Here is a 25,922-nt window from a genome sequence, read left to right on the forward strand (position 1 = left end):
GTCAGGTGTAAGCGGGAGTATTTGCAGACAAGCATAGGGTAGTCAGGTGTAAGCAGGGGCCTTGGCAGACAGCAAGCAAAGGGTAGTCAGGTAGAGATGGCCTTGCGGTTCGCCCAGCGGTCGGTTCGCGCAAGCTTTGCTTGTTCACAAATTCGCAAAGTCTGACTTTTGCCGATGTTCGCGAATATGTTTGCGCTGCCATTTTCTTTTTCATTCAGAAGAACTTTGACCCATGACACAGCCGTCAGGTGGAACAGGACAGCCAATTGAAACATTCCAGCACATGGACAGTCCCCCTACCCTATAAATAGACCTGACCTGGTGGCCATTTCACATTCGGTTTTCTGCCAGTGTAGGGAGAGGTCTGCTGTGCTCATTAGGGAGAGTTTGCTAGACACATATAGCGCTGTGATGATCCACAAAAGTACTTTCTCTATCGCTCATTGACAGACGTAGTCTTCTTGATTCTCAAGAGCTGGGTTATGTTGTCTCCGCAGGAGTAGGACTAGGCAGAAAGACAAAACGTTCTGGCTCCACCTTAGGGGCAGTCCCTGAGGGTATATCCTCCCTCTCTCTGCTACAGGGAATCAGTTTTTTTCTGTCTAGTCAGGAGTAAGGACCTAAGTTCCTTGCTGGGATCTTTTTGGTCCTGGCAAGATTTTTCTTTAGAAAAAGACATTTTTTAGGTAGTTTTCTCCAGTGTTTTTTTCCTGTGAGATCTTCAAGCAAAAACGCCGGACTGGGCGACACTAGTGGTCACCCCAGCCGGCCTACGAGCGCGCGCAGACCATTGCATTGCGCTTGGTCGGCCGCGACACATTCAAGTAAGTATGCGGGGCCGGGCGACGGGCTGGGTGTTGAGATCCAGTGGTCACCCCGGTTTCTGCCTACGAGCGCGTGCAGACCAGAGCTCCGCGCTGGGTCGGCCGCGACGGAGTCCCAGTGGAGGGACTGACCTTGCGAGTTAAAAGTCTCGCTTGGACGCCAGGAACCAGAGAGTCGAGGCGTCCAGAGTGGTCCACAACCCCCCACCCCGGTGGAGAGGGTATTGTGAAGAGAGGGTGCCTGTCGGTTCGGTATGGTGAGTAAACGTTCCCTTTTTTCCTCGTTATGAGGCAGTATGAGGGCCCCTCCATACATGGTCAGTATATATCTGACACTAAAAAGTCCCCCTTGTAAATACAGTATGTGTTTGTGGGAAGTGGACTTGGTTTGAGAGCTAACACTCTACCCAGCAGACTGTAGCATTACAGCAGACATAGGAGGTATAATCCTACCTTATTTGTAGTGTATCTCCTGTAGATCAATAAATCGCCACTTAGCAGAGATGCAGGTGGATGTGCTGGGAAAAACGATCTCGGCGGTCCTCCGCCATTTTGCCGTAGACCAGGTGTATGTATGTCCTCAGGTCACGCCGGCCGCCATGTTTTTGGAGTCTAATGTCTCTTGTATGGGGGCGGCCATGTTTCATGAGCCCAGCTACCTCGTGGAGAGCTGGGAACGCCGGAAGGCGTACACAGGGGGCGGAGCCACGTCCTTCTACCCGGGAAAAAGCAACAGCTCCTTCCAGTCTGTAAAAGACAGACGCTGACTGCAGTTGGTTGGAAACTTCACTGCATCGGTTGGTGAGCCTTGGGGGTCCCTCTCTCTCTCTGTGGGGATCGAGAAGCAGGTACTCTGAGGGGCGCTATTGCGCTAGGGGGAGACACATAAAAAAAAAAAAAAAAAAAAAGTTTTTTTGTTTTTTCTGGCAAAGGTGTCCTGAATTAACATGGACCCTGCCCCTCATGTATCTCCTCCGGATCCCCTCGAGGGGTCTGCAGGATCCTCCAGCACCCCACTGACGATTGAATCATTGTCAGCTATTATGGAAACTTTTGTGTCCCGGGTGGAAGTGGCTTGTCAGGGACAGGGCGCAAGAAAGCGACCCCCCCCTAACCCCTTATTATCTGAAACTTCGGATTCAGACTCTGAGCCTATTTCTGCAGTTGCAGGTACCTCATCTGGGATTGGTATCTCGTGTACTGTCTCTTCAGACAGTGAGGAGGATGTTTCGGCATCAGCCATAGCCAAAGAGGAAGCGTTGGTAAACGCACTCATTGTATCTGTTCAAGAAACCTTAAAGTGGAGTTCCACCCATTTTTGGAACTTTAGATCTTTGTAATCCCCTTTAAAATGGCTTTTACCAATGGAAACTTTTTTTTTTTTTTTTTTGCTAGTAAATACCTTAATTTTGGCTTTATTCCTCCTCTCCTCACTTCCTGGTCCGATCGGCGATGACGTCATTCGGCGATCCGCAGTGTCTGCTGGGATGTATTCTACTTGCAGTAGCTGTATCTGTACTGAGCCGTGCCTGCCCCGCCTCCGCCCCGCCTCCTCTCATTGAATTGCATTGTATGAATGTATTAAGGCTGTTCTCTGCCCAGCCTCCGCCCCGCCTCCTCTCATTGAATTGCATTGTATGAATGTATTAAGGCTGTTCTCTGCCCAGCCTCCGCCCCGCCTCCTCTCATTGAGTTGTATTGAGAGGAGGCGGGGCGGAGGCTGGGCAGAGAACAGCCTTAATACATTCATACAATGCAATTCAATGAGAGGAGGCGGGGCGGAGGCTGGGCAGAGAACGGCCTTAATACATTCATACAATGCAATTCAATGAGAGGAGGCGGGGCGGAGGCGGGGCAGGCACGGCTCAGTACAGATACAGCTACTGCAAGTAGAATACATCCCAGCAGACACTGCGGATCGCCGAATGACGTCATCGCCGATCGGACCAGGAAGTGAGGAGAGGAGGAATAAAGCCAAAATTAAGGTATTTACTAGCAAAAAAAAAAAAAAAAAAGTTTCCATTGGTAAAAGCCATTTTAAAGGGGATTACAAAGATCTATGTATTCCAACCTATTAAAAATGGGTGGAACTCCGCTTTAAGATTACAGGGTATTCCGTCGGAAATAGCTGAAACTGAAATCCCTTTTGGGACTAAAAAACGCATCAAAGTGGCGAAGGTTTTTCCATTGCCCAAATGTTTTGGCAATCCAATCAAGGAAGAATGGAGTCTGCCAAAACGCACTTTTACTATTTCTAAACGCATTAACAGGCGTTATCCGTTTGAGGAAACCCTCATTAAGAAATGGACAGAACCACCTGTGGTGGATTCACCAATTGCTAGATTGAATAAAGCCACGGTTATTCCTCTAGAAGACGCTCCGTCTTTTAAAGATCCAGTGGATCGCAAGATAGAAGCTATGTCTCGCACCATGTTTTCCTTGATTGGATCAGCTTTCAGACCTATAATAGCTATTGGTCTGGTTTCGCAGGCTGTAACTGAATGGACCAAGTGGTTACGCCGGGACTTAGAAGAGGTCCCTCAGGCGGTATCAGATTTGTTGGAACAAATGATACAGGGGTTACAGTTTGTATGTGATGCGGCGTTAGACGCCACTCCATTATTGGCGCGAGCATCAGTCTCAGCGGTGGTTCTCAGGCGTACACTGTGGCTAAAAGGTTGGTTAGCCGACCAAGGTTCTAAAAAAGCATTGGCTAATATCCCCTTTTTAGGAGAGCGTCTATTTGGAGCCAACTTAGATGAGATCATTAAGGATCTCACGGGTGGAAAGAGCACCTTTTTACCTCAAAATGTTAAAGGTAAAGGAACTCGTCAAAAACGAGGGCCTTCTTTTTCTGCTCACAAGAGGTTTTTTCGTCCCGCGGGTGAAAAAATTAAGTCCTCCAAAGCTCCTTCAGGAGGCTTCAGGGGACGTTGGTCGGGCAAGCAAAAGCCCGCCCCCTCCAGACCTGAAGATAAACCATCCAAAGCCTGAAGGTGCGCCCCCACCCATAACTGGGGTGGGGGGACGTCTTCGTCGGTTCCCGGATCCATGGCTTTCCAGAATCCCGGACAAGTGGGTTTGCGAAGTCATAAGGTCAGGGTACAAGATCGAGTTTCGATCTCTCCCACCGGCGCGATTCTTCCCTTCCAATATTCGACTATCCCCGGATCGTTTAGAAGATCTGCGGAGAGCAGTCACGGATTTACTACAACAAGGAGTGGTAGTCCACGTTCCTTGGACAGAACGTTTTCAGGGGTTTTATTCAAACCTATTTACAATACCCAGGAAAGAGGGCAAAGTGCGTCCAATTCTGGACTTAAGGGCACTCAATTCTTTTGTCAACATAAGAAAATTCAGAATGGAGTCCATTCGCACAGTAGCAGCCTTCCTGCATCCAGGGGATGTCCTAGCGTCCATAGACATCAAGGACGCTTATCTTCACATTCCCATTTTCGCAGGACATCAGCGGTTTCTACGCTTTTCCGTAGAAGAGAACCACTATCAGTTTGTGGCGTTACCTTTCGGTCTCGCCACGGCTCCTCGGGTCTTCACGAAGGTGTTGGCCCCAATGTTGGCACTACTGCGCCAAAGAGGCATATCGATTCTAGGTTACCTAGACGATCTTCTGCTTCATGCAGAGTCTCCTCAGACCCTGCTACGAAACATAGAGATTACTATAATTTCTTTACAGGAATTCGGGTGGCTGGTGAACCAGCAAAAGTCATTTCTGGTTCCCACCCAGAGGCTCGAATATCTGGGTCTAATTCTAGACACAGTCAGGTCAAGAGTTTTCCTTCCGGTAGGGAAACTCCGGAAGATTCAATCAGCAGTCCAGTTGTTACTATCCAACAGCTGGTCTTCTCTTCGAACTTGCATGAGGGTTCTGGGATTGATGGTGGCTTCCTTCGAAGCAGTCCCATTTGCCCAGTCCCATACCCGAATTCTTCAGCAAGAGATTCTTCTCAGATGGAATCGGAATCCGGAATCCCTGGACAATCAGATCCGATTGAGCAAACAGACCAGAGAGTCTCTGGTCTGGTGGCTTCGGTCTCCGATGCTCAGCCAGGGAAAGTCATTTCTGCCAATATATTGGACAATAGTGACCACGGATGCCAGTCTATCCGGATGGGGAGGAATTCTCGGTCAGTTATCTGTCCAGGGACTTTGGTCCCTGGAAGAATCCAGGTTGCCGATAAATGTATTGGAACTGAGAGCGATCAAACTTTGTCTGATTCACTGGACCGAGCAGCTCCAGGGCAGCCCGGTTCGGATCCAGTCGGACAATGCCACGGCCGTGGCTTATGTCAATCACCAGGGGGGCACCAAGAGTGTCCGAGCGGCCAAAGAAGTGGCTTGCATTCTTCGCTGGGCGGAACGATTTGTTCCAGCTATCTCTGCGGTGTTCATTCCGGGGGTGGAGAATTGGCAGGCAGATTATCTCAGCCGTCAGACTCTGGATCAGGGGGAATGGTCCCTCCATCCAGAAGTTTTCCACCAGTTGTGCCTACAGTGGGGCACCCCGGATGTGGATCTGTTGGCATCACGATTCAACAGAAAAGTACAGAGATTCGTGGCTCGCTCCCGCGATCCTCTAGCAGAGACCGCAGACGCACTGATCGCCCCGTGGGGGCAATACCAGCTAATGTATGCCTTCCCTCCTCTCGGGTTACTGCCAAGACTTCTTCGCAGGATAGAGGAGGAAGGAATTCCAGTAATCCTGGTAGCTCCGGACTGGCCTCGTCGAGCTTGGTACGCCGACGTGGTCAGACTGGTGGCGGACGTCCCGTGGAGACTTCCTCTCAGGGAGGACCTACTGTCTCAGGGACCGATCTTCCATCCTGCTTTACGATCGCTGGCTTTAACGGCCTGGCTATTGAAACCCAGGTGCTGAAGGACAAAGGTTTGTCAGCTTCAGTTATTCCTACTCTAGTTGAAGTAAGGAAAGCGACTTCCAGAAAGACTTATCATCGTACATGGAAGTCCTACATTGCATGGTGTGAACCTCTGGGGTTCCGTCCACGGACTTATTCGGTTAGCCGAATATTAGCCTTTCTGCAACAAGGGGTTGAGCAGAAACTGGCCTTGAGCACCATCAAGGGTCAGGTCTCAGCATTAGCTATCTTCTTTCAGAAGCCTTTGGCTACTCATTCCTTGGTGCGGAATTTCATCCAGGGGGTGCGACATCTGGCTCCGCCAGTGTGCGCGCCGTTACCACCCTGGGATCTTAATTTAGTATTGTCGGTTCTTCAGAAACCTCCCTTTGAAGATATTAGGGAGATTCCTCTACCTACGTTGTCCCAGAAGGTGGCCTTCTTGGTGGCTATCACTTCTGCACGCAGGGTGTCAGAACTGGCCGCTTTATCTTGTCGTTCCCCATATCTGGTGGTTCATAGAGATAAAGTGGTTCTTCGTCCGAATCCATCCTTCCTACCAAAAGTGGTTTCAGAATTTCATCTGAATGAAGAAATTGTATTACCTTCCCTGTGTCCTAAGCCCAGTCATCCTCGGGAGTTTGCTTTACACTCCTTGGATGTGGTCTGGGCGATCAGGGTATACTTGAAAACGACAGACTCGTTTCGCAAGACGGATTCACTTTTTGTGATCCTGGATGGACCCAAAAAGGGGTTGCCTGCATCTGCCGTGACCATTTCCAAATGGATCAGACAGACGGTGGTACAGGCTTATTCTATTAAGGGTCGGGAGCCCCCGTTCCCTGTTAAGGCGCACTCCACTCGGGCACTTAGTGCGTCATGGGCCTTTCGCCATCAGTCGTCAGTGGTTCAGGTGTGCAAGGCGGCTACCTGGTCGTCGGTGCATACCTTTACAAAACATTATAAAGTTGATGTAATGGCATCGTCTGATGCCTCGTTTGGCCGCAAGGTTTTGCAGGCCGCCATTTGAGGAGACCAGTGGTCTACCTCAAGGGTTTTTTTCCGTTGGAAATTTTCATTTGAGTCTCATTCTTTGTTTATAATGAGCCTTTAAAACTTCTAGTTTGGCACCGGTTGGGCCTTCTAGATTGGATTTTGATTTTTGTCAATCCCACCCCTCATTTGTGGCACTGCTTCTGGATGTCCCAGCTCTTGAGAATCAAGAAGACTACGTCTGTCAATGAGCGATAGAGAAAAATGGATTTTTGTAAGATCTTACCGTAAAATCCTTTTCTCTTAAGCTCATTGACAGACGTAGTACCCGCCCCTCTATCATTGAGTTGGGTTGGGTTAAATTCTCTGTTACTGCTTTAGAACAGAACTGATTCCCTGTAGCAGAGAGAGGGAGGATATACCCTCAGGGACTGCCCCTAAGGTGGAGCCAGAACGTTTTGTCTTTCTGCCTAGTCCTACTCCTGCGGAGACAACATAACCCAGCTCTTGAGAATCAAGAAGACTACGTCTGTCAATGAGCTTAAGAGAAAAGGATTTTACGGTAAGATCTTACAAAAATCCATTTTTCCAGGGCTGGTATTTTGGTATAGGTCTTCTACAGTCTCTTTTCAGGTTAGGGCCAGGTATCCTGTGGTTGCTTTAGGGGCAGTTAGAGATCGGCTGCAGTCACAAATCGCTCTGTCAATGTCCAGAAAAGTCCTTTTCAGGGCTGGTATTTCGGTATAGGTCTAGTATCTTTTGAGCTTAGGGCCAGGTATCCTGTGGTTGCTGTAGGGGCAGTTAGAGATTGGCTGTAGTCGCACAGAAATCGCTTTGTCAATGTCCACAAAAGTCATTTAAAATGCTCCAATGCCACAGAATACTACGTTCTTAGCTGTCAGGTAAAGGCATGTGGGTTAATTTTTGGGGCCTGGAATGGCCGACACTTACTTCTTTATTCTGTGAATGACTAATTTTTCAGACTGGAAATGAAAAACAATGGGTCTGTAAAGGTTCCGCCAAATTGTGGAATGGATGCGGACCCATTTTACAGATGTGTGAATGGACCCTATATGTATTAGACAATGTATTTACCAGCTGCTGTCAGTTCTGGCTGATTTATGAAAAAAATATAAATATTTTTTGCTATAAAAAAAAAAAATTTAGGGCAACTTTTTCAATTGCAATACTTCTGTTATGACATTGTCCATGTGCTGGGACTATTTGTGCACAGCTGGTACGTCTTTTGTGGCTGCAAATATGACATAAAGGTTTTTAAAGTTCGCCTCCCATTAAAGTCAATGGGGCCCGCCGCGAACTCGCGGTTCGCTGACTTTTGAGAAAATTTGCGGCTGGCGTTCGCGAACCGCCCCGGCCGATGTTCGTCCATCACTATAGTCAGGTACAAGCAGGGGCCTTGGCAGACAGCAATCATAGGGTAATCGGATACAAACATGGGGTCTTGGCAGGTGGCCAACAGAAGGTAGCTGGGTACAAGCAAGGGTCTTGGCAGGCAGCAAGCAGAGGGTAGTCAGGTACAAGCAGGGGTCTTGGCAGGTGGCAAGCAGAGGGTAGTCGGGTACAAGCAGGGGGTCTTGGCAGGTGGCAAGCAGAGGGTAGTGAGGTACAAGCAGGGGGTCTTGACAGGCAGCAAACAGAAGGTAGCTGGGTACAAGCAAGGGTCTTGGCAGGTGGCAAGCAGAGGGTTGTCAGGTACAAGCAGGAAACGTGGCAGGTGGCAAACAGAGGGTACAAGCAGGTATAAGCAGGGCTCTAGATAAGTGGCGAGCAGATGGTTGTCAGGCAGTCCGGGTCAGCAACAAGTAGGCAGTAGACAAAAGAGTAGTCAAGTTCAAGCAGTGGTTGAGGCAGGCAGCAAGTAGTGATGGACGAACATCGGCCAGGGCGGTTCGCAAACGCCAGTTTGCGGCGGGCCCCATTCATTTTTAAGGGAGGTGAACTTTAAAAACCTATGTCATATTTGCAGCCACAAAAGACGTACTAGCTGTGCACAAATAGTCCCAGCACACGGATAATGTCATAACAAAAGTATTGCAATTGAAAAAGTTGCATCCATTCCACAATTTGGCGGAACCTTTACAGACCCATTGTTTTTCATTTCCAGTCTGAAAAATTAGTCATTCACAGGATAAAGTAATAAGTGTCGGCCATTCCAGGCCCCAAAAATTAACCCACATGCGTTTATCTGACAGCTAAGAACGTTGTATTCTGTGGCATTGGAGCATTTTAAATGACTTTTGTGGACATTGACAAAGCGATTTCTGTGCGACTGCAGCCGATATCTAACTGCCCCTAAAGCAACCACCGGATACCTGGCCCTAAGCTCAAAAGAGACTGTAGAAGGCCTATACCGAAATACCAGCCCTGGAAAGGACTTTTGTGGATCTTCACAGCGCTATATGTGTCTAGCAAACTCTCCCTAATGAGCACAGCAGACCTCTCCCTACATTGGCAGAAAGCGGAATGTGAAATGGCCGCCATGGTCAGGTCTATTTATAGGGTAGGGGGACTGTCCATGTGCTGGAATGTTTCAATTGGCTGTCCCGTTCCACCTGACGGCTGTGTCATGGGTCAAAGTTCTTCTGAATGAAAAAGAAAATGGCGGCGCGGACATATTCGTGAACATTGGCAAAAGTCCGACTTTTTGCGAATTTGCGAACAAGCAAAGTTCGCCGCAAACCGACCGCCGGGCGAACTGCAAGGCCATCTCTAGCAGCAAGCAGATGGCTGTTGGGTAGTTCAGTTTGGCAACCAATAGGCAGTAGACAAAGCAGAAGACGAGAGTAGTCACGCAATCTGTGTCAGCAACAATCAGGCTGGCACTTAAAGTGGTATTAAAGTCAAAAGTTTGATTTAACCCTACAGGTAAGATTATATGACCTCCTTCTGACTTGAGCATTTGAGCTGCTTCAAGCAGGTTTTTATGTCCCATTGACTTGTATTGGAATGCAGAATCCATCTGAAGGAAAACGAAATCCCGTCCCACAGGCCCTAATTATGATTTCTACTCACATCACAATCCGATCTGCTAGGCTCGCTGCTCTCGTCCTTCTCTTCTCCATTGTATGGCTTGTCATTGCTGTCCTCTGTGTTCTCTGTTTCCTCTTTAGTGATTGGTGAGTCTGTGACGTTTGTATCCAATGTGGCCTCTTCTTTGTTGGGGTTCTCCTCCGCTGTGCTGGCTGATCCCTCTTCATTCTGTGTCTCTTTCTCTGTCTTCTCTGGGTTGTCCTGGGGGCTCTCAGATGACTTCTCCGCTGGGTCATGTGACGTCGTGTCTGTCCCGCATGCTGACTCTGTCTGTTGGGTCTCATCTTTATCCTTTAGACTCCCAGTGCCCTCCTTTTCCACCTTATCCCCATTTTCTTTAGGCGTGGTGCCCACAATATCGACATCAAAGTCCATATCACTCTGGGATTTCCTAAACCTTCGGCTTGGGGGTCTTCTCTTTAAGGAGCCTCTGGTACGAACCTGGGTGAGAGATATATATATGACACAATATTAGCAATGTAGAGTCATGTAAAAAGCAAAAGCCTTGCACACACTACGAGGTGTAGTCAGAGATTTTTTTCAGAGGGAAGGCGGGGGAATGCAGTTCCGGCACCTCCAGGACGGAATCCTATGTAATGGCAAGGGGTGCTGGGGTTAGGGTTGCCACCTCATCCCTTTAAACCAGGACACATAATAATTACACAGGTTCTGAGGCTGATATAATGCACCTAAGGACCCAAGTGAGTTTAATCACCACCTTAACCAGCCACAGAACCTGTGTAATTATTGTTAGGTTGAAAGGGATGAGGTGGCAACCCTAGCTGGGGTGTGCTGCAGGGTCTGTTGATGCTGGCTACTGGTGGATCTATTGTCACTGGGGTCTCTTTTTTGCAGGGAGCGGGGGGAGGTCTGTTGCTGCTGCTGGGGAAACTATTGTTCCTGGGGGTGGGTCTTATGTTGTTGCGGGGGGGGGGGGGTCAGTTGTTGCTGGGAGGGATCTACTGTTTGGGGAGGGGTCTATTGATGCTGGCTATGGGGAGATCTGTTATAGCCTCCAAGGGTCAATTGTTGCTGAGGAACGAGGGGTATTTTTTTGTAGGTTCTCCACTGTAGCTGGAGGGATCTATTGTTGCTGGGGGTCTATCGGTGTTGGCTGCAGGGAGATCTGTTGTTGCTGCAGAGGGTTTATTGTTGCTGGGGGGAATTTTGTTGCAGATGGTCTATTGTTGCTGGGGGGGGGGGGGGGGGATTTGGTTTCAGATGGTCTATTGTTGCTGGGGGGGAATTTGGTTGCAGATGGTCTATTGTTGCAGGGGTCTATTGTTGTTGGTTGCAAGGGATCTATTTTACTGCATTTCTTGTTATCATTAACAAGATCCATACAAATTTACTTAGTACCACAAATGTTACATGCTTCTGTATTCTCTAAAAGGGATGGTCTTGGGAGGTGGGTAGGGGGTGGAACCAAGGAATGGTGCTCAGAGGTGGGTAGGAGGTGGAGACAAGGGGTGACCTGAAAATGGGGAGTTCCTGCACCTATTCTCTGGGCCTGGATGAAGTACTAGGTGACTCAGGCCGGAGCCACTCTACTAACAGTCTGATGATAGTAAAGTGATCTTCCCTGCTGTTCTATTGTGTTGTGACCGGGGGGCGGCCCCTCTCCCCCACCCTCCCCGCCAGAACACTCCAGCCATTGGCTGAGAGCCCTCACTGGGAGACAGTCGGTAGACCTTTTCCGGTGGCTTCTGTCAGACCGGCTGCCGTACACACGGGCTGAATGGCAGCTGAATAGGCCTGCGCAGGGGGTGTGCCAGGTGTGCTTGGGTACACCATAATCACTGCGTGCAGTGCCAATTCCCCATATTGCCTGGGCTTCCCCCCGTGTTGCTCCCCCCCCCGCTGTCCTGCTGGCTTACCTTCTCTCCTCTCCTTCTGGCTGCGGAGGAGGATGTTTCAGAATGAAGAATGGGGAAGGGAGCTAGTAAATATGTCATTTATCGGCCCCTTCCTTTTCTAAATGAACACTGTGAACAATTCACTCACTGTGTTGATTCATCAATGAAGCATAGTTACCTGTGTTTACTATGCTTCAGTTTGTGAATGAACAGCAAGCCGCTAAGCACAGAGCACTTCCCATTCATTCACTGTCCAGTGCAGCTGAGGCTGCAGAGAAAGGCATGTGTGTTTGAGCTTTGGAGGTGCACACCCTAATGCAATAGGCTGCGCACACCTATGATCAGCTGATGTTCGGCCCGCGTTTACTTGACTTAACTCTAGCCACTTGAAGACCAAGCCTTTTTCTGACACTTTTATTTACATGTAAAAAAAATCTGTATTTTTTGCTAGAAAATGTCTTAAAACCCCAAACATTATATATTTTTTATGTCACACGGTTTTATAAATGCAAGTTTTTTGAGGGGGAAAAAAACATTTTTTGAAATTTAATGCAAAAAATTGCAATACATAACCAAATTTTTTATTAAAACAAAGAAAGATGACGTTAAGCCGAGTAAATAGATACCAAACATATCATGCTTTAAAAATGTGCATGTCCATGCAACGGTGTACATTTTACTATCCATAGGCAACGCTTTAAAAGCCTTTACAGGTTACCACTTTACATTTACAGAGAAGGTCTTGTGCTAGAATTATTGCCCATAATCTGACATTCGTAGTGTTTGCATTCGCTTACATGTGTGGGACCAACGCGAACATTCGCCTTTGAGCGTGAGGACTTTAACCACTTAAGGACCGGGCCTATTTCTGACACATGTTGTTTACAAGTTAAAATCAGTATTTTTTGCTAGATAATTACTTAGAACCCCCAAACATTATATATATATGTATTTTTTTTTTTTTTTTTAGCAAAGACTCTGGAGAATAAAATGGCGGTTATTGCAATATTTTTTGTCACGCAGTATTTGCACAGCGGTCTTTAACCACTTAAGCCCCGGAGTATTTGGCTGCTAAAAGACCAGGGGGTATTTTGCGATTCGGCACTGCGTGACTTTAACAGACAATTGCGCGGTCGTGCGACGCTGTACCTAAACGAATTTGACGTCCTTTTTTTCCCACAAACAGAGCTTTCTTTTGGTGGTATTTGATCACCTGTGCGATTTTTTGATAAACAAAAAAAGAGCGTCAATTTTGCAAAAATAACAATATTTTTCACATTTTTTTATATGAAATTCCCCCAAAAAAAAGTAAAAATCAAAATTTTTTAACATTTTCGGGCAATTTGTTTTATGCTACATATGTTTGGTAAAAAAAAATCGCAAAAAGCGTATTTTGATTGGTTTGTGCAAAAGTTATTGCGTTTACTAACAAAGGGAAAGATTTTTGTCATTTTGGTTGTTTTTTTTTTTTAACGCGTAATGGCGGCGATCTGCGATTTTTTTTGCAGTACTGCGACATTGGGGCGGACAGATCGGACCCTAGACTGACATTTTTGACATATTTGGGGTTACCAGTGACATTTCTACAGTAATCAGTGCTATATATATATGCACTGTTACTGTAAAAATAAACTGGCAGTGAAGGGGTTAACTTTATTTGAGAGGGAGGGGCTGTGTGTGTCCCTAGGGGCGTGATTCTAACTGTGATTGGCTGTGGCTTGAGGTGTAGTTACACTGATCAATGGTCCTACATAGTAGAACCGTATGATCAGGGTTTCTACACAGGGGAGAATGACAGGCGGCTTGTTTACACTAGCTGCCTGCGCCTTTCTCCCTCTCCCCCGACGATCGCAGAGTGAGCGGCGGACATCGGGTCCGCCGGTCACATGCGCGGGGGGTCCGTGACCGCGCGGGAGCGCGCCGCCAGCAGCGCACGCTCGCTCCCCAGAGCCTCACAGGCTAGTGATGTTAATTAACATCACTTTGCCTGTGAGGGGCTGACTGCCGCAGTAAATCTACTGACGGCAGTCGGCAAGTGGTTAAAACGCAATTTTTCACTGCTTTAAAAAAAAAAAAAATGAACAGTAAAGTTAGCCCAATTTTTTTTTGTATATTCTGAAAGATGATCTCACGCCGAGATAATAGATACCTAGCATGTTAAAATGTTGAAAATTGCGCACACTCGTAGAATGGCGACAAACTACGGTAATTAAAAATCTCCATAGACGACCTTTTAGAATTTTTTAACGGTTACCAGTTTAGAGTTACAGAGGAGGTCTTTTTTGAGAATTATTGCTCTCACTCTGGGGATTGCGGCAATACCTCACATTTTTTCATTTGCGGGCGCGACTTACGTATGCGTTTTCTTTCATACGTGAGCTCACGGCGACGGAGGCGCTTTAAAAAAAATTTTTTTGATATTTATTTTATTACATTTTTTTTAGCACGGTTTAAAAAAAAAAAATCTGATAAATTTTCTGACTGTAAACATCCCTTGTGACAGTAATAGGCAGTGACAGGTACTCTTTATGGAGGGACCCCACTGCACTTCAAAGTATTCAAAATACCAAAATTGGCATTTTTGAATACTGACAGTTTTTTAAAATCAGCGCCGTTAGCAGCCAAGTAAACCGGAAGTGACGTTGTGACATTGCTTCCGGGTTACTACATCGGAGACCCAATTAAAGCCGAATGGGACGGGAGACACGGGCAGAGCCGCGGTAGGTGGCAGGAGGGGGGCGCGGGAACGACGTCCCCTCCCGCACGCTGGGATAATGGCTGAGCGGCTGATTCCGGTACAACCACTTCTGCAAGCCGACGTACGGGTACGTCAGTTTGCGGGAATTGGTTAAAAAAAAAAAAAAACATTTCAATTATTTATGTATTTATTTTTTTTTACATTGTTGCTTTAATTTTTTTTTTTAGCAGTTTTATTGCTGCCATTAGGAATGAAAACATCCCTGTGACAGCAATAGGCAGTGACAGGTACTCTTTATGGAGAGATCTGAGGTCTATAAGACCCCAGATCTCTCCTTTGTTCCTTAAAGCATTTGATCGCACCAAGATTGGTGCGATCAAATGCTGTTCATGTTTTAAAAATGGAGCCATTTCCATCCGGGTAACCTGGAAGTGATGTGACGTCACCGCGTCCGGGTTACTATATCTATATAATATAAAGCTGATACGGTCTTTGTTGGGTTCAATAATCAGCCGGCGGAAACACCTGCCGGTTGATTGGGACTCCCAGTGGGATGGGAGATCCTGGGAAAGCCGCAGAAAGCCGCAAAGAGGGACACATCCTATCCCACTGCTTATAAAAGCAATCCTAGCGGCTAACTAGCAGCAGCTACAGACATTATCCCGGTATAACCACTTGAAGTCCAGTAGTGTACCAGGTACGTGACTGGTCGGCAATTGGCTACATTTTTTTTTGTTCTGGATACAGTGAGAAAGGGTTAGAGCTGAAGTTTAGTTAAAAACATATTTTCTCTACAGCTTTAGCCACATTACTTACCTGTAATGAGGTACAGTCTGTCCCATAATATGTAACCTCCTGAATTCTGTAGAAATCTTCATTGAAGGGCTGCCCTGTCCTCTTCCTGCTTCTGAAGTTCCAGCAATGTGGGGGTTAATAGCTTCAGGTCTCCAGGCTCAGCTGCACTAAATGTGATCCAATAGGGACACGCCCCCTGCTGCCCTCTCCTCCAATGAGAAGAGTTCCTCATTGACTGTAACACAATCTGTGAATGAAGGAAAGAATCATTTGACTGATCAGACGCTCCCCCCGTTCACAGATTGTGTTACAGGCAATGTGTTACAGGCAATCAGTGAAAGAACTTATCTAATAGGAGGAGAAGGCAGGAGGGGCGTATCCATCTTAAGTGCAGCTGAGCCTGGAGACCCAAAGCTGTTAACCCCCACAGTGCAAGGCAATCAGCAGCAGGAAGAGGACAGGACAGCCCTGCAGGGAAGTTCAGCAGCAGGAAGAGGACAGGGCAGCCCTGCAGGGAAGTTTAGCAGCAGGAAGAGGACAGGGCAGCCCTGCAGGGAAGTTTAGCAGTAGGAAGAGGACAGGGGAACTCTGCAGGGAAGTTCAACAGCAGGAAGTGGACAGGGTAGCTCTGCAGGGAAGAATAGCAGCAGGAAGAAGGCAAGGCAGCTCTGCAGGGAAGTTCAGCAGCAGGAACAGGACAGGGCAGCCCTGCAGAAAAGTTCAGCAGCAGGAAGAGGACAGGGCAGCCCTACAGGAAGTTCAGCAGCAGGAAGAGGACAGGGCAGCCCTGCAGGGAAGTTCAGGAGCAGGAAGAGGACAGGGCAGCCCTGCAGGGAAGTTCAGCAGCAGGAAGCGGACAGGGCAGCCCGGCAGTGAGGATTTCTGTAGAATCCAGCAGCCTGCCCATCGTGCAAAACATACCTCGTTACAGAAAAGTAAAATGTAAACTAGAAACCTAAATGTAAGCTTTTTTAGCTAAACTTCAGCTTTAACAGTTGGTTTTTGTTTAGGTCTGCGACCCCACTGGATAGATCTTCCCTCACTTCCTGTCCCTGTGTCAGAAATTTAATGATGGATTTTGATGGCCAGTTTTACTCTATGATACTAGGTAAGAAAAAAACAAGCTGCTTCTAGCAGTTTGGCCAAGTCAAGGGCCACCAATAGGCTGTGCCTTTGTTTTTTGTTTTTCTGATCCCCCATGAGTAAGCTCCTGTGGGAGGAGTGAAACACGTTGTGGGCGTGGCCTGGCGAGGGTCCAGGCTGAGACTGCCATTCACTATTACACAGCAGGCTTTGACTTGATGTGCGGCTCCCGGGACACCTATCACTCTCTAATTTTGTTTCTTGTGCTTGGCATCTTACTCCTGAACGTGGTGCTATAACCCAAAGTTCAGAGATTCACAATCTCAGCTGTGTCCTTCAATGAACGGACCTGAAAGACCTACGACAGACCTACTGTCACACACTGCTTGAACTTTGGCCGATTCATGCTAAATCAGCTGAAATGGAAGCCATGGGTGCCCCTGTCGGCACAGTTTGGCTTGAAAAGGGGGATGTCGAGGGAGATTGGTAGAAAACAGTCAGCTGAACAGTGCTTGCACCCAATCAGATAAAGTCACTGTTCAGTAGAAATTAGCCGAAAACCCCCCTGTTCGGTTTGCAGCAGAACCCCCGAACAGGGGAAAGTTCTAACCCCAACAGTGAACCCCATTGAAGTCTATGGGAAGTGAACAGGAGAAATCAAAAGTGCCCATTTTGAAGGCTTATATGTAAGTGATTGGCCATAAAAGGGGTATGGGGGTCTGGATACTGCCCTGGGGCACATGTATACATAAAAATGTTTTTTAAAAACAATTGTTTTTTTCAGGAACAGTGATTTTAATGATGCTTAAAGTGCAAAATTATTTTAAATATAGTGCCTGGGGGGGGGGGGGGGTCACCTTAATGTGCCTGTAAAGTGGCGCATCTGTAGCACGTATGGAACCTGCTGCAGCAAAAATTACATGTCTAAAGAAAAAAAAATAAAATCCCACCTAAAATTACTTGCGTTTGCAATTGCTGGCAGTCGGCTATTGAAAAAAAAGGGGAACTCTGATGGGGACACCTGAGGTAAGGGGGCACTCTGATAGGGGCACCTGATGGGGACAGCTGATATAAAGGGACACTCTGATGGGCACACCTGAATAGGACACTCTGAGGACATCTGATGAAAAGCATAACTTTGATGGGACAGCTGATGTAAGGGGGCACTCTGATGGGGACACAAGATGAAAAGGGAAACTCTGATGGGGACACCTGATGTAAGGGGGCACTCTGATGGGGACACCTGATGTATGGGGGCACTCTGATGGGGACACCTGATTTAAAGGGGCACTCTGAATGGCACACCTGAATGAGGCACTCTGGGGACACCTGATGAAAAGCGGAACTCTGATGGGGACACCTGATGTAAAGGGGCACTCTGATGGGGACACCTGATGTAAATGGGAACTCTGATGGGGACACCTGATGTAAGGGGGCACTCTGATAGGGAAACCAGATGAAAAGGGGCACTCTGATGGGGACACCAGATGAAAAGGGGAACTCTGTTGGGGACACCTGATGTAAGGGGGCACTCTGATGGGGACAGCTGATGTATGGGGGCACTCTGATGGAGACACCTGATATAAAGGGGCACTCTGATTGGCACACCTGAATGAGGCACTCTGGGGACACCTGATGAAAAGCGGAAGACTGATGGGGACACCTGATGTAAAGGGGCAATCTAATAGGGACACCTGATGTAAGGGGGCACTCTGATGGGGACACCTGATGTAAAGGGGCAATCTAATAGGGACACCTGATGTAAGGGGGGACCCTGATGGGGACACCAGATAAAAAGGGGAACTCTGATGGGGACACCTGATGTAAAGAGGCACTCTGATGGGCACACCTGAATGAGGCACTCTGGGGACACCTGCTGAAAAGCGGCACTCTGATGGGGACACCTGATGTAAAGGGGCACTCTGATGTGGACACCTGATGTAAAGGGGCAATCTGATAGGGACACCTGATGTAAGGGGGGACCCTGATGGGGACACCAGATAAAAAGGGGAACTCTGATGGGGACACCTAAAGTAAGGGGGCACTCTGATAGGAGCACCCGATGTAAAGGGGGCAATCTAATAGGGACACCTGATGTAAGGGGGGACCCTGATGGGGACACCAGATAAAAAGGGGAACTCTGATGGGGACACCTGATGTAAAGAGGCACTCTGATAGGCACACCTGAATGGGGCACTCTTGGGACACCTGATGTAAAGGGGCACTCTGATGGGGACACCTAAAGTAAGGGGGCACTCTGATAGGAGCACCCGATGTAAAGGGGCACTCTGATGGGGACACCTGATGTAAAGGGGAACTCTGATGGGGACACCTGATGTAAAGAGGCACTCTGATAGGCACACCTGAATGGGGCACTCTTGGGACACCTGATGTAAAGGGGCACTCTGATGGGGACACCTAAAGTAAGGGGGCACTCTGATAGGAGCACCCGATGTAAAGGGGCACTCTGATGGGGACACCTGATGTAAAGGGGCACTCTGATGGGGACACCTGATGTAAAGGGGCACTCTGATGGGGACACCTGATGTAAAGGGGCAATCTAATAGCCCAAACTTGAAATTCGGACCTCAGCCTGAGGAAAATTTAAGCAACTGAAGCTCCTTGAATTTTAACTCAGTACTCCTGCCTCAGATTTAAGGTGAAAAGCTATTTTTATTATTCTATCATTAAATAGCCTATTCATCATTATCTTGTTGTTTTTTACTGGAATTCTGCTTTAAAAACCATCTTAACCTCACCTACCCCATGGACTCCAACACATTGAGCCAAAAATGGTGAAATTTTAACAAAATCTCACAATTTTTTTCACCAGAATTTTGGAGAAATTACTACTTTGAATTTTGCTTATCCCCGGTCCTAGTCCCTAACCAGAGACTGACTTTTCATTGTTCTGGAGACATACAGCACAAAGCCTAAACATGACGCCCTGGAAAGAAGATCTACTTTACAAGCTTGTTAAACCTTTTATAGTGGGGGAAGCACATCTCCAGGAATGCCTGTTAAACCCATCAGTGAAAGGTTGGTCACGTCTGTGGATTACCCCCGGCTGCCTGTTATGGAGGAATTCACCACTGCAATGAGAATACATTCTACAAAGAGTAACCTTAGTGTAACTTGGGAGAGGGGCGCCCTCTGGTGGCTGCTCAAAGCTGACAGGGGACTCCTCCGATTCGCTGGCACGCGCCTGAAAGCCAGGACTGCTGGGTGTTGAGGCGGGGCTGGTAAACGGAGAGGCCATGGCTTTGAGACCGGGGCTCTTCGGCGATGCTCCTGGGAGGAAATGCGCTGGAGCGAAGGCCAAGTTACCCTGAAAAATTAAGAGAAAATACGCTCAGTATTAGACCAATGTAAAATAACATATACAGCGGAAAATTATTCTCCCAAATGTAAAATATACCCTCGGTGGCCACTAATGGTGGCCATACACGCTTAAATAAATGATCGTTTTTCTTTCCAACTGGTCTCTCCCAACAAGAATTTTTCATCTATAGTCAATACTCTGCCTCTCTTTCATGTATTTTTTTTTATGTTATGTATTGAGTTTCTTGAGGTTATCATTTTTTTGTAGTATGTTGACATCTAGTGGCAGTTTTGAGTCACTGCAGCTTGTTTACTACCGGTAATGTGATTTTGGTATCTTCCTTTGTCCTCCTCTCCTCATTAGAGCTATTTAGTTTAGTCCTAGCTACACAGTTATATAGTTACATAGTTAGTCTAGATGAAAAAGGACACAAGTCCTCCCAGTTCAACCCACAGAACACAACTGTGCAACACAAAAACCACTATGCAATAATAGACCCTCCCCTCCTGTTTGGTGCTAGTTCAGTTAGTCCTAGCTAGACCCTCACCACTTCTTCCATGTTCCTCTGTCAGTGTTAGCACTTCACAGAGACAGGGCTTACAGCGTTTGTTACCCCCACACTTCATTTTCCTGATATGTGCGTGCTGTACCATGTATATGTATGATAAAGTCTCCTGTTCTCTTTGTATTGCTTCCTTTATATGAAATCCCTGGTGTTCCTGTCAGTACCTCTGCTTTCCTATTTAAAACTGACCACACTAAGCAGGAGAGCACACCATGGTCAGTTCTCTAGCTATGCTGGGAACTCAGCCTGCAATGATCAGACTTGTCCTGACACACCCCTGCTGCACAGCCATTCACGTGGAAGCTCAGTGTACTGCTGCTTATCCTCCCCCAGCTCTTATGCAGCTGAGAACAGAGGGAAAGTCATTCGTTTTAAAAAAAATTGAAAAGAAAAAGTATTTTTACATATTTTTTTTATTTTTATATACAAATATTTTGTCTTTCATTTCTATTTTATCCCCTTCAGCCCTGGAAGGTTTACCCCCCTTCATGACCAGGCCAGGCCAATTTTTGCGATACGGCACTGCATTATTTAACTGACAATTGCGTGGTCGTGTGACGCTGTACCCAAATAAAATGTGTTGTTAATGTATGTCCTTTTTTCCCCACAAATAAAGATTTATTTTGGTGGTATTTGATCACGGTTTTTATATTTTGCGCTACACACAAAAAAAGACCGACAATTTTGAAAAAAAAAATATATATACATATATATATATATATATATATATATATATATATATATATATATATATATATATATATATTACTTTCTGCTTTAAAACACATACAATAAAAAATGTTAATTGATTTCAACCAGTTGGTGTTTTCACAGAACAGGCGGCAGTGTTTAAACTCCGATACACGCTATAAGGAGTGGACATTGTTAGTCCGCCCGCTAGCTGTCACTGCCTTGGAGGCAGCCATGTTATTGGTTAGTAGCCGCCTGTTCCGTGAAAACACCAAGTGGTCGAAATCTCCAATTATCCCTGGTGTAGAGTCACCGGAAGTGAGGTAGTTGGAGATTTTGGTGAGTTGGAGTCTTTCGGCAGAACATCGGCTCTCTGCATCCATAAGACACAGAGAGCACAGCTCAGCCCACCCGCCGCTGGCTGTGATTGACAGCAGCGGCAGCCAATCTCTCCTGCTGCTGTATCTCAGCCAATCTGGAGGGAGATACCCTAGAGAGCCTCGGGTCTCGTGCACATCGCTGTATCGAGATCGGGCTTAGGTAAGTATTGGGGGGGCTGCACACTGGAAGTTATTTACCTTCATGCATAGAAGGTAAAAAAACTTTTAGCCTTTACAACAACTTAAACTGAAAGATCAATTTGGCTTTAAAGTATCACCAAGTACTACCACAATGGATTTGCTACTACATTTACATCTTACTACTAACATTATTTCATACTACTATTTTCCACTATTTACAGAACTAATTCCTACTAACAGCTTTTAGTTACTAGATTACTGCTGCTTTATAGTTAATGAAAACGAATGCTACTGCTTACTGTACTGCTATCCATTACCGCTTCTGATTTACTACTACAAATATTGCTTCTTACTACCACTACTTACTAAATTTACTATATGCTACTACATTCTATAATTTACTAATGCAGAGATAATTAGGGGGAGATTTAATAAAACTGGTGCACACAGAATCTGGTGCAGCTGTGCATGTTAACCAATCAGCTTCTAACTTCAGCTTGTTCAATGAGGCTTTGAAAATAAAACCTGGAAGCTGATTGGTTTCTATGTAGAACTGCACCAGATTTTGCACTCTCCAGCTTTAGTAAATCTCCCCCTTAGTTTGGCTAATAGCACCATTTAAAAAAAAATGCATCACTTCTGTTACTAAGGTGTATTATTGTTTGTCCATTAGAGGGCGCCAATATACAATAATACCTGGATAGGAAATATTTGTATTGTAAAAGATTCCAAAACAGTATCTCTCCTGTGCTCAAGTGGTATGAGAGAAAGTGGATGGTCTAAATCATGGGTGTCCAACCTTTTGGCTTCTCTGGGCCACATTGAGTGTAGAGAAATTTTCTCGGGCCGCAAATAAAATATATACTATAGTTAAGGTATATAAGTAATAAAATGCCGCTGCGCCCTTCCCGCGCAGCCACGCCCCCTGCACTAATTTAACACAACTAGAGGATGGTCAAATAAAAAGGAATCAGTATACAGAGGTTTACTTCTTCTGTGCAATAATAAAGGAACTCTCTAACCACCATGACCACTTCAGTGATTTAAAGTGGTCATGCTGGTAGGAATCAGAAACACTGCACATGCTCCCCTCCCACCCCCCCTCCCCTCTGAGGCAGTCTCAATTAGTTGGCAGCTGCTGTGGCCGTGCCCCTGACCTGACTTCCTTCCTCCCCAGCAAACCAAAAAAATTATCAGGGGGCAGTGGGCCGCATTGCCTGAGGTTCCGGGCCGCATGCGGCCCTCGGGCCGCAGGTTGGACATGCCTGGTCTAAATGGTCTTTGTACACACCACCTATGGTCTTGCTGCCCCCTCAGACCAAGGGTATCCAAATATACTGAAAAACAACAACAAGTGTAGCACTTTTGGCTCTGAAGAGGAGGGCTCTCCCTCGAAACTCGTCAGCCAGGCATATGCGCACGCCATCACGTCATCCAGCACCATAGAAGCATCCTAGTAGTCCTGGAGGCGATTGGTTCCAATTTCTTACATGCGTGCAAATATCATGCGTTTGTGAGTACAATGTATGCTACCTTTTTGGATTTTAATAAACTTGTTTAGTGGTAATGCACGAGGCTAGTGCGCCCTTCTCTTGTTGTTGTTTTTCAATATTTGTATTGTGACAAAAACAACTATGCAATATTCTGTATTATTGTTATTATTATTATTAGTGATGATCTATTAATTATTATCATCAATTATTGCAAATAAATACTACTGCTTACTGTACTGCTATTATTACTGCTTATTTACTACTACAAATATTGCTTCTTACTACCACTTCTTGCTAAATTTTCTACATGGTACTACTTTCAAATATCAATTATTTATTAATGCAGCAAAAATTAGTTAAGCTAGTAATAACATTTTATAAAAATGCATTATTTCTGTTACTCTGGTATATTGAAGTTTGTCCATTAGAGGGCGCAGTTATACAATGATATGTAGACAAGAAATAACATTGTAGCAAAGATAACTAGAAAATACTGTAATCTGTATTATTATTATTATTATTATTATTATTATTATTAGTGATCTATTGATTATTAATATCACCAATTATTGCAAACTAATACCCCTGCTTACTGTACTGCTATTACTTCTGCTTCCTATTTACTACTACAAGTATTACTTCTTACTACCGCTACTAAATTTAATATATACTACTACATATAAATCATTTATTAAATTGAACCAGTCATTCCCTTCTGAACCGATCATTCGCTTTTCCCTCCCCCTCTAAAAAATGTGCACATTTTTTTTTTTTCCCAGGAAGCAGATACCTTTTTCTGCTCCCATGTAATCAAATCTTACCTAGGCAAAAAATACATCAGCTTGCCCACCCTTATCCCCCCCTCAGCCACGGCTGCAGGACCAGTCGCATGGTACTGCCTTGCACAGTGGCTGTCATATCCAATATGGTGGTGCTGGAGCCAGGCAAGTAATCGGCTCCAATGAAGACAACGTTGGACTCCATGGTCTAATAAGTATCTGTTTCTTAAAAGCCATCAGCTACAGTATTTGTAATTTTTATAAAAACTGATTGAAGTTCCTCTTTAGTGCTTGGACATTTAGTTAGGCGCCTAGCGCTATTTTGTAAAAATGCATTACTTCTGTTAGCGGGTACAGCCACGTTTGTCCACTAGCCACTAGAGGGCACTATTATACAATGATACCTGAACAGGAAATATTTTTTTTGTAACCTGCAATAATCTGAATTATTCTTCTTATGTGCAAGCCAGTCTTTCTTGACCTTTTTTTCCCCATGGGAAACCTCAAAATTATCTTGTGGTCTCAGCAGACATGGGAGTAAGTCACACATGTGCAAGTCACAAGCAAGTCTCAAGTCTTAACCTTCAAGTCTCAAGCAAGTCCCAAGTTACTTTGGCAAAAAGCAAGCAAGTCAAGTCGAGTCCCTGCTAGAAGTCAAGCAAGTCAAGTCGAGTCCCTGCTAGAAGTCAAGCAAGTCAAGTCATTTATTTTGGTCAAGTCACAAATCAAATCAAAATACTGATCTACCCCAATTTTCACATTTAAATCAGTTAAAAGTCAGTGGTCAGGAAAGGTTTTGTTTTATTTCAACATTAACAAAACTGCTTAGTGCTTTTTTCTTGGCATATTAACCACTTAAGCCCCGGAGGATTTTCCTGCTAAAAGACCAGGGGGTATTTTGCGTTTCGGCACTGCGTGACTTTAAGGGACAATTGCGCGGTCGTGCGACGCTGTACCTAAACGAATTTGACGTCCTTTTTTTCCCACAAACAGAGCTTTCTTTTGGTGGTATTTGATCACCTGTGCGATTTTTTGATCACGCGCTATAAACAAAAAAAGAGTGACAATTTTGCAAAAATAGCAATATTTTTCACATTTTTTTATATGAAATTCCCCCCAAAAAAATGTAAAAATCAAAATTTTTTAACATTTTTGGCCAATTTGTTTTATCCTACCTATGTTTGGTAAAAAAAAAATCGCAAAAAGCGTATTTTGATTGGTTTGCGCAAAAGTTATCGCGTTTTCCTAACAAAGGGAAAGATTTTTGTCATTTTTGTTGTTTTTTTTTTTAATGCGTAATGGCGGCGATCTGCGATTTTTTTTGCGATACTGCGACATTGCGGCGGACAGATCGGACCCTTGGCTGACATTTTTGACACTTTTGGGGTTACCAGTGACATTTCTACAGTAATCAGTGCTATACATATGCACTGTTACTGTAAAAATACACTGGCAGTGAAGGGGTTAACTTTATTTGGGAGGGAGGGGCTGTGTGTGTCCCTAGGGGCGTGATTCTTACTGTGATTGGCTGTGGCTCTAGCTGTAAGGACACTGATCAACGGATCTACATACTAGATCCGTGTGATCAGTGTCTTTACAGCAAGGAGAATGACAGGCAGCTTGTTTACACAAGCTGCCTGACATTCTCCCTCTCCCCCGACGATCGCCGAGTGGCCGGCGGACATCGGGTCCGCTGGTCACACGCGCGCGGGGGTCCGTGACCGCGCGGGAGCGGGATCGCGCCTCCGCGGGCGCGCGCTCGCTCCCCAGACCCTCCCAGGCTAGTGACGTTAATTAACGTCACTCTGCCTGGCAGGGGCTGACCGCCGCAGTAAATCTACTTGAACACTTTGAATGCCCAAACAGCTCAAAATCCTTCGTCCGGTCATGTTTCAACACCACAGTCACTAAAAACATGTTAAGTATTTCCATTGTTAAACAGCCAGTGTCCTAAAAATCAGAACACACTGAGGTGTTTTAAGTGACTGTGGTGTCAGAAACTTAACAGGCACATTCATTTTGCTTTAACACATCTTGAGAAAATGCAAATATTTATTAACTTAAAAAAGTAAAGTCATTTCGAGTCATACGTCTCAAGTCAAAGTCAAGTCTCAAGTCATGAATACCAAGTCAAAGTCAAGTCGAGTCTTTTATTAATTTTAGTCAAGCAAGTCTCAAGTCCTCAAACTGGTGACTTAAGTCAAGTCATGTGACTCAAGTCCCCCACCTCTGGGTCTCAGGGAACCCCTGCTAAAATCAATTCTTTGTGAGACAATGAGAAGAATGTCCTTTATATTGGTGGTCACAATGCCACCCTTAGTCCAGGTTGACATTACTGCGATAACAGACATCGCATGTGATTTGGAGTGCACTGCTCT

At 45.8% G+C, this 25,922-nt stretch overlaps 1 protein-coding gene across 1 annotated transcript in view; it reads right to left on the reverse strand.

The window, feature by feature from the left end:
- The window catches only part of RCSD1 (RCSD domain containing 1), a 67,743-nt gene that overhangs the window by 720 nt on the left and 41,101 nt on the right, over positions 1–25,922 (reverse strand). Inside the window, exons 5-6 of the mRNA XM_082244603.1 lie at positions 19,299–19,502; positions 9,725–10,183 (exon numbers count right to left, since the gene is read on the reverse strand). Of these exons, the coding sequence (XP_082100729.1) occupies positions 9,725–10,183; positions 19,299–19,502 (663 nt within the window). The remainder of the gene's footprint in view (positions 1–9,724; positions 10,184–19,298; positions 19,503–25,922) is intronic.

The sequence above is a fragment of the Pelophylax lessonae genome (genome assembly GCF_965119305.1).
Source record: "Pelophylax lessonae genome assembly, chromosome: 2".
NCBI classification, from domain to species: Eukaryota; Metazoa; Chordata; class Amphibia; order Anura; family Ranidae; genus Pelophylax; species Pelophylax lessonae.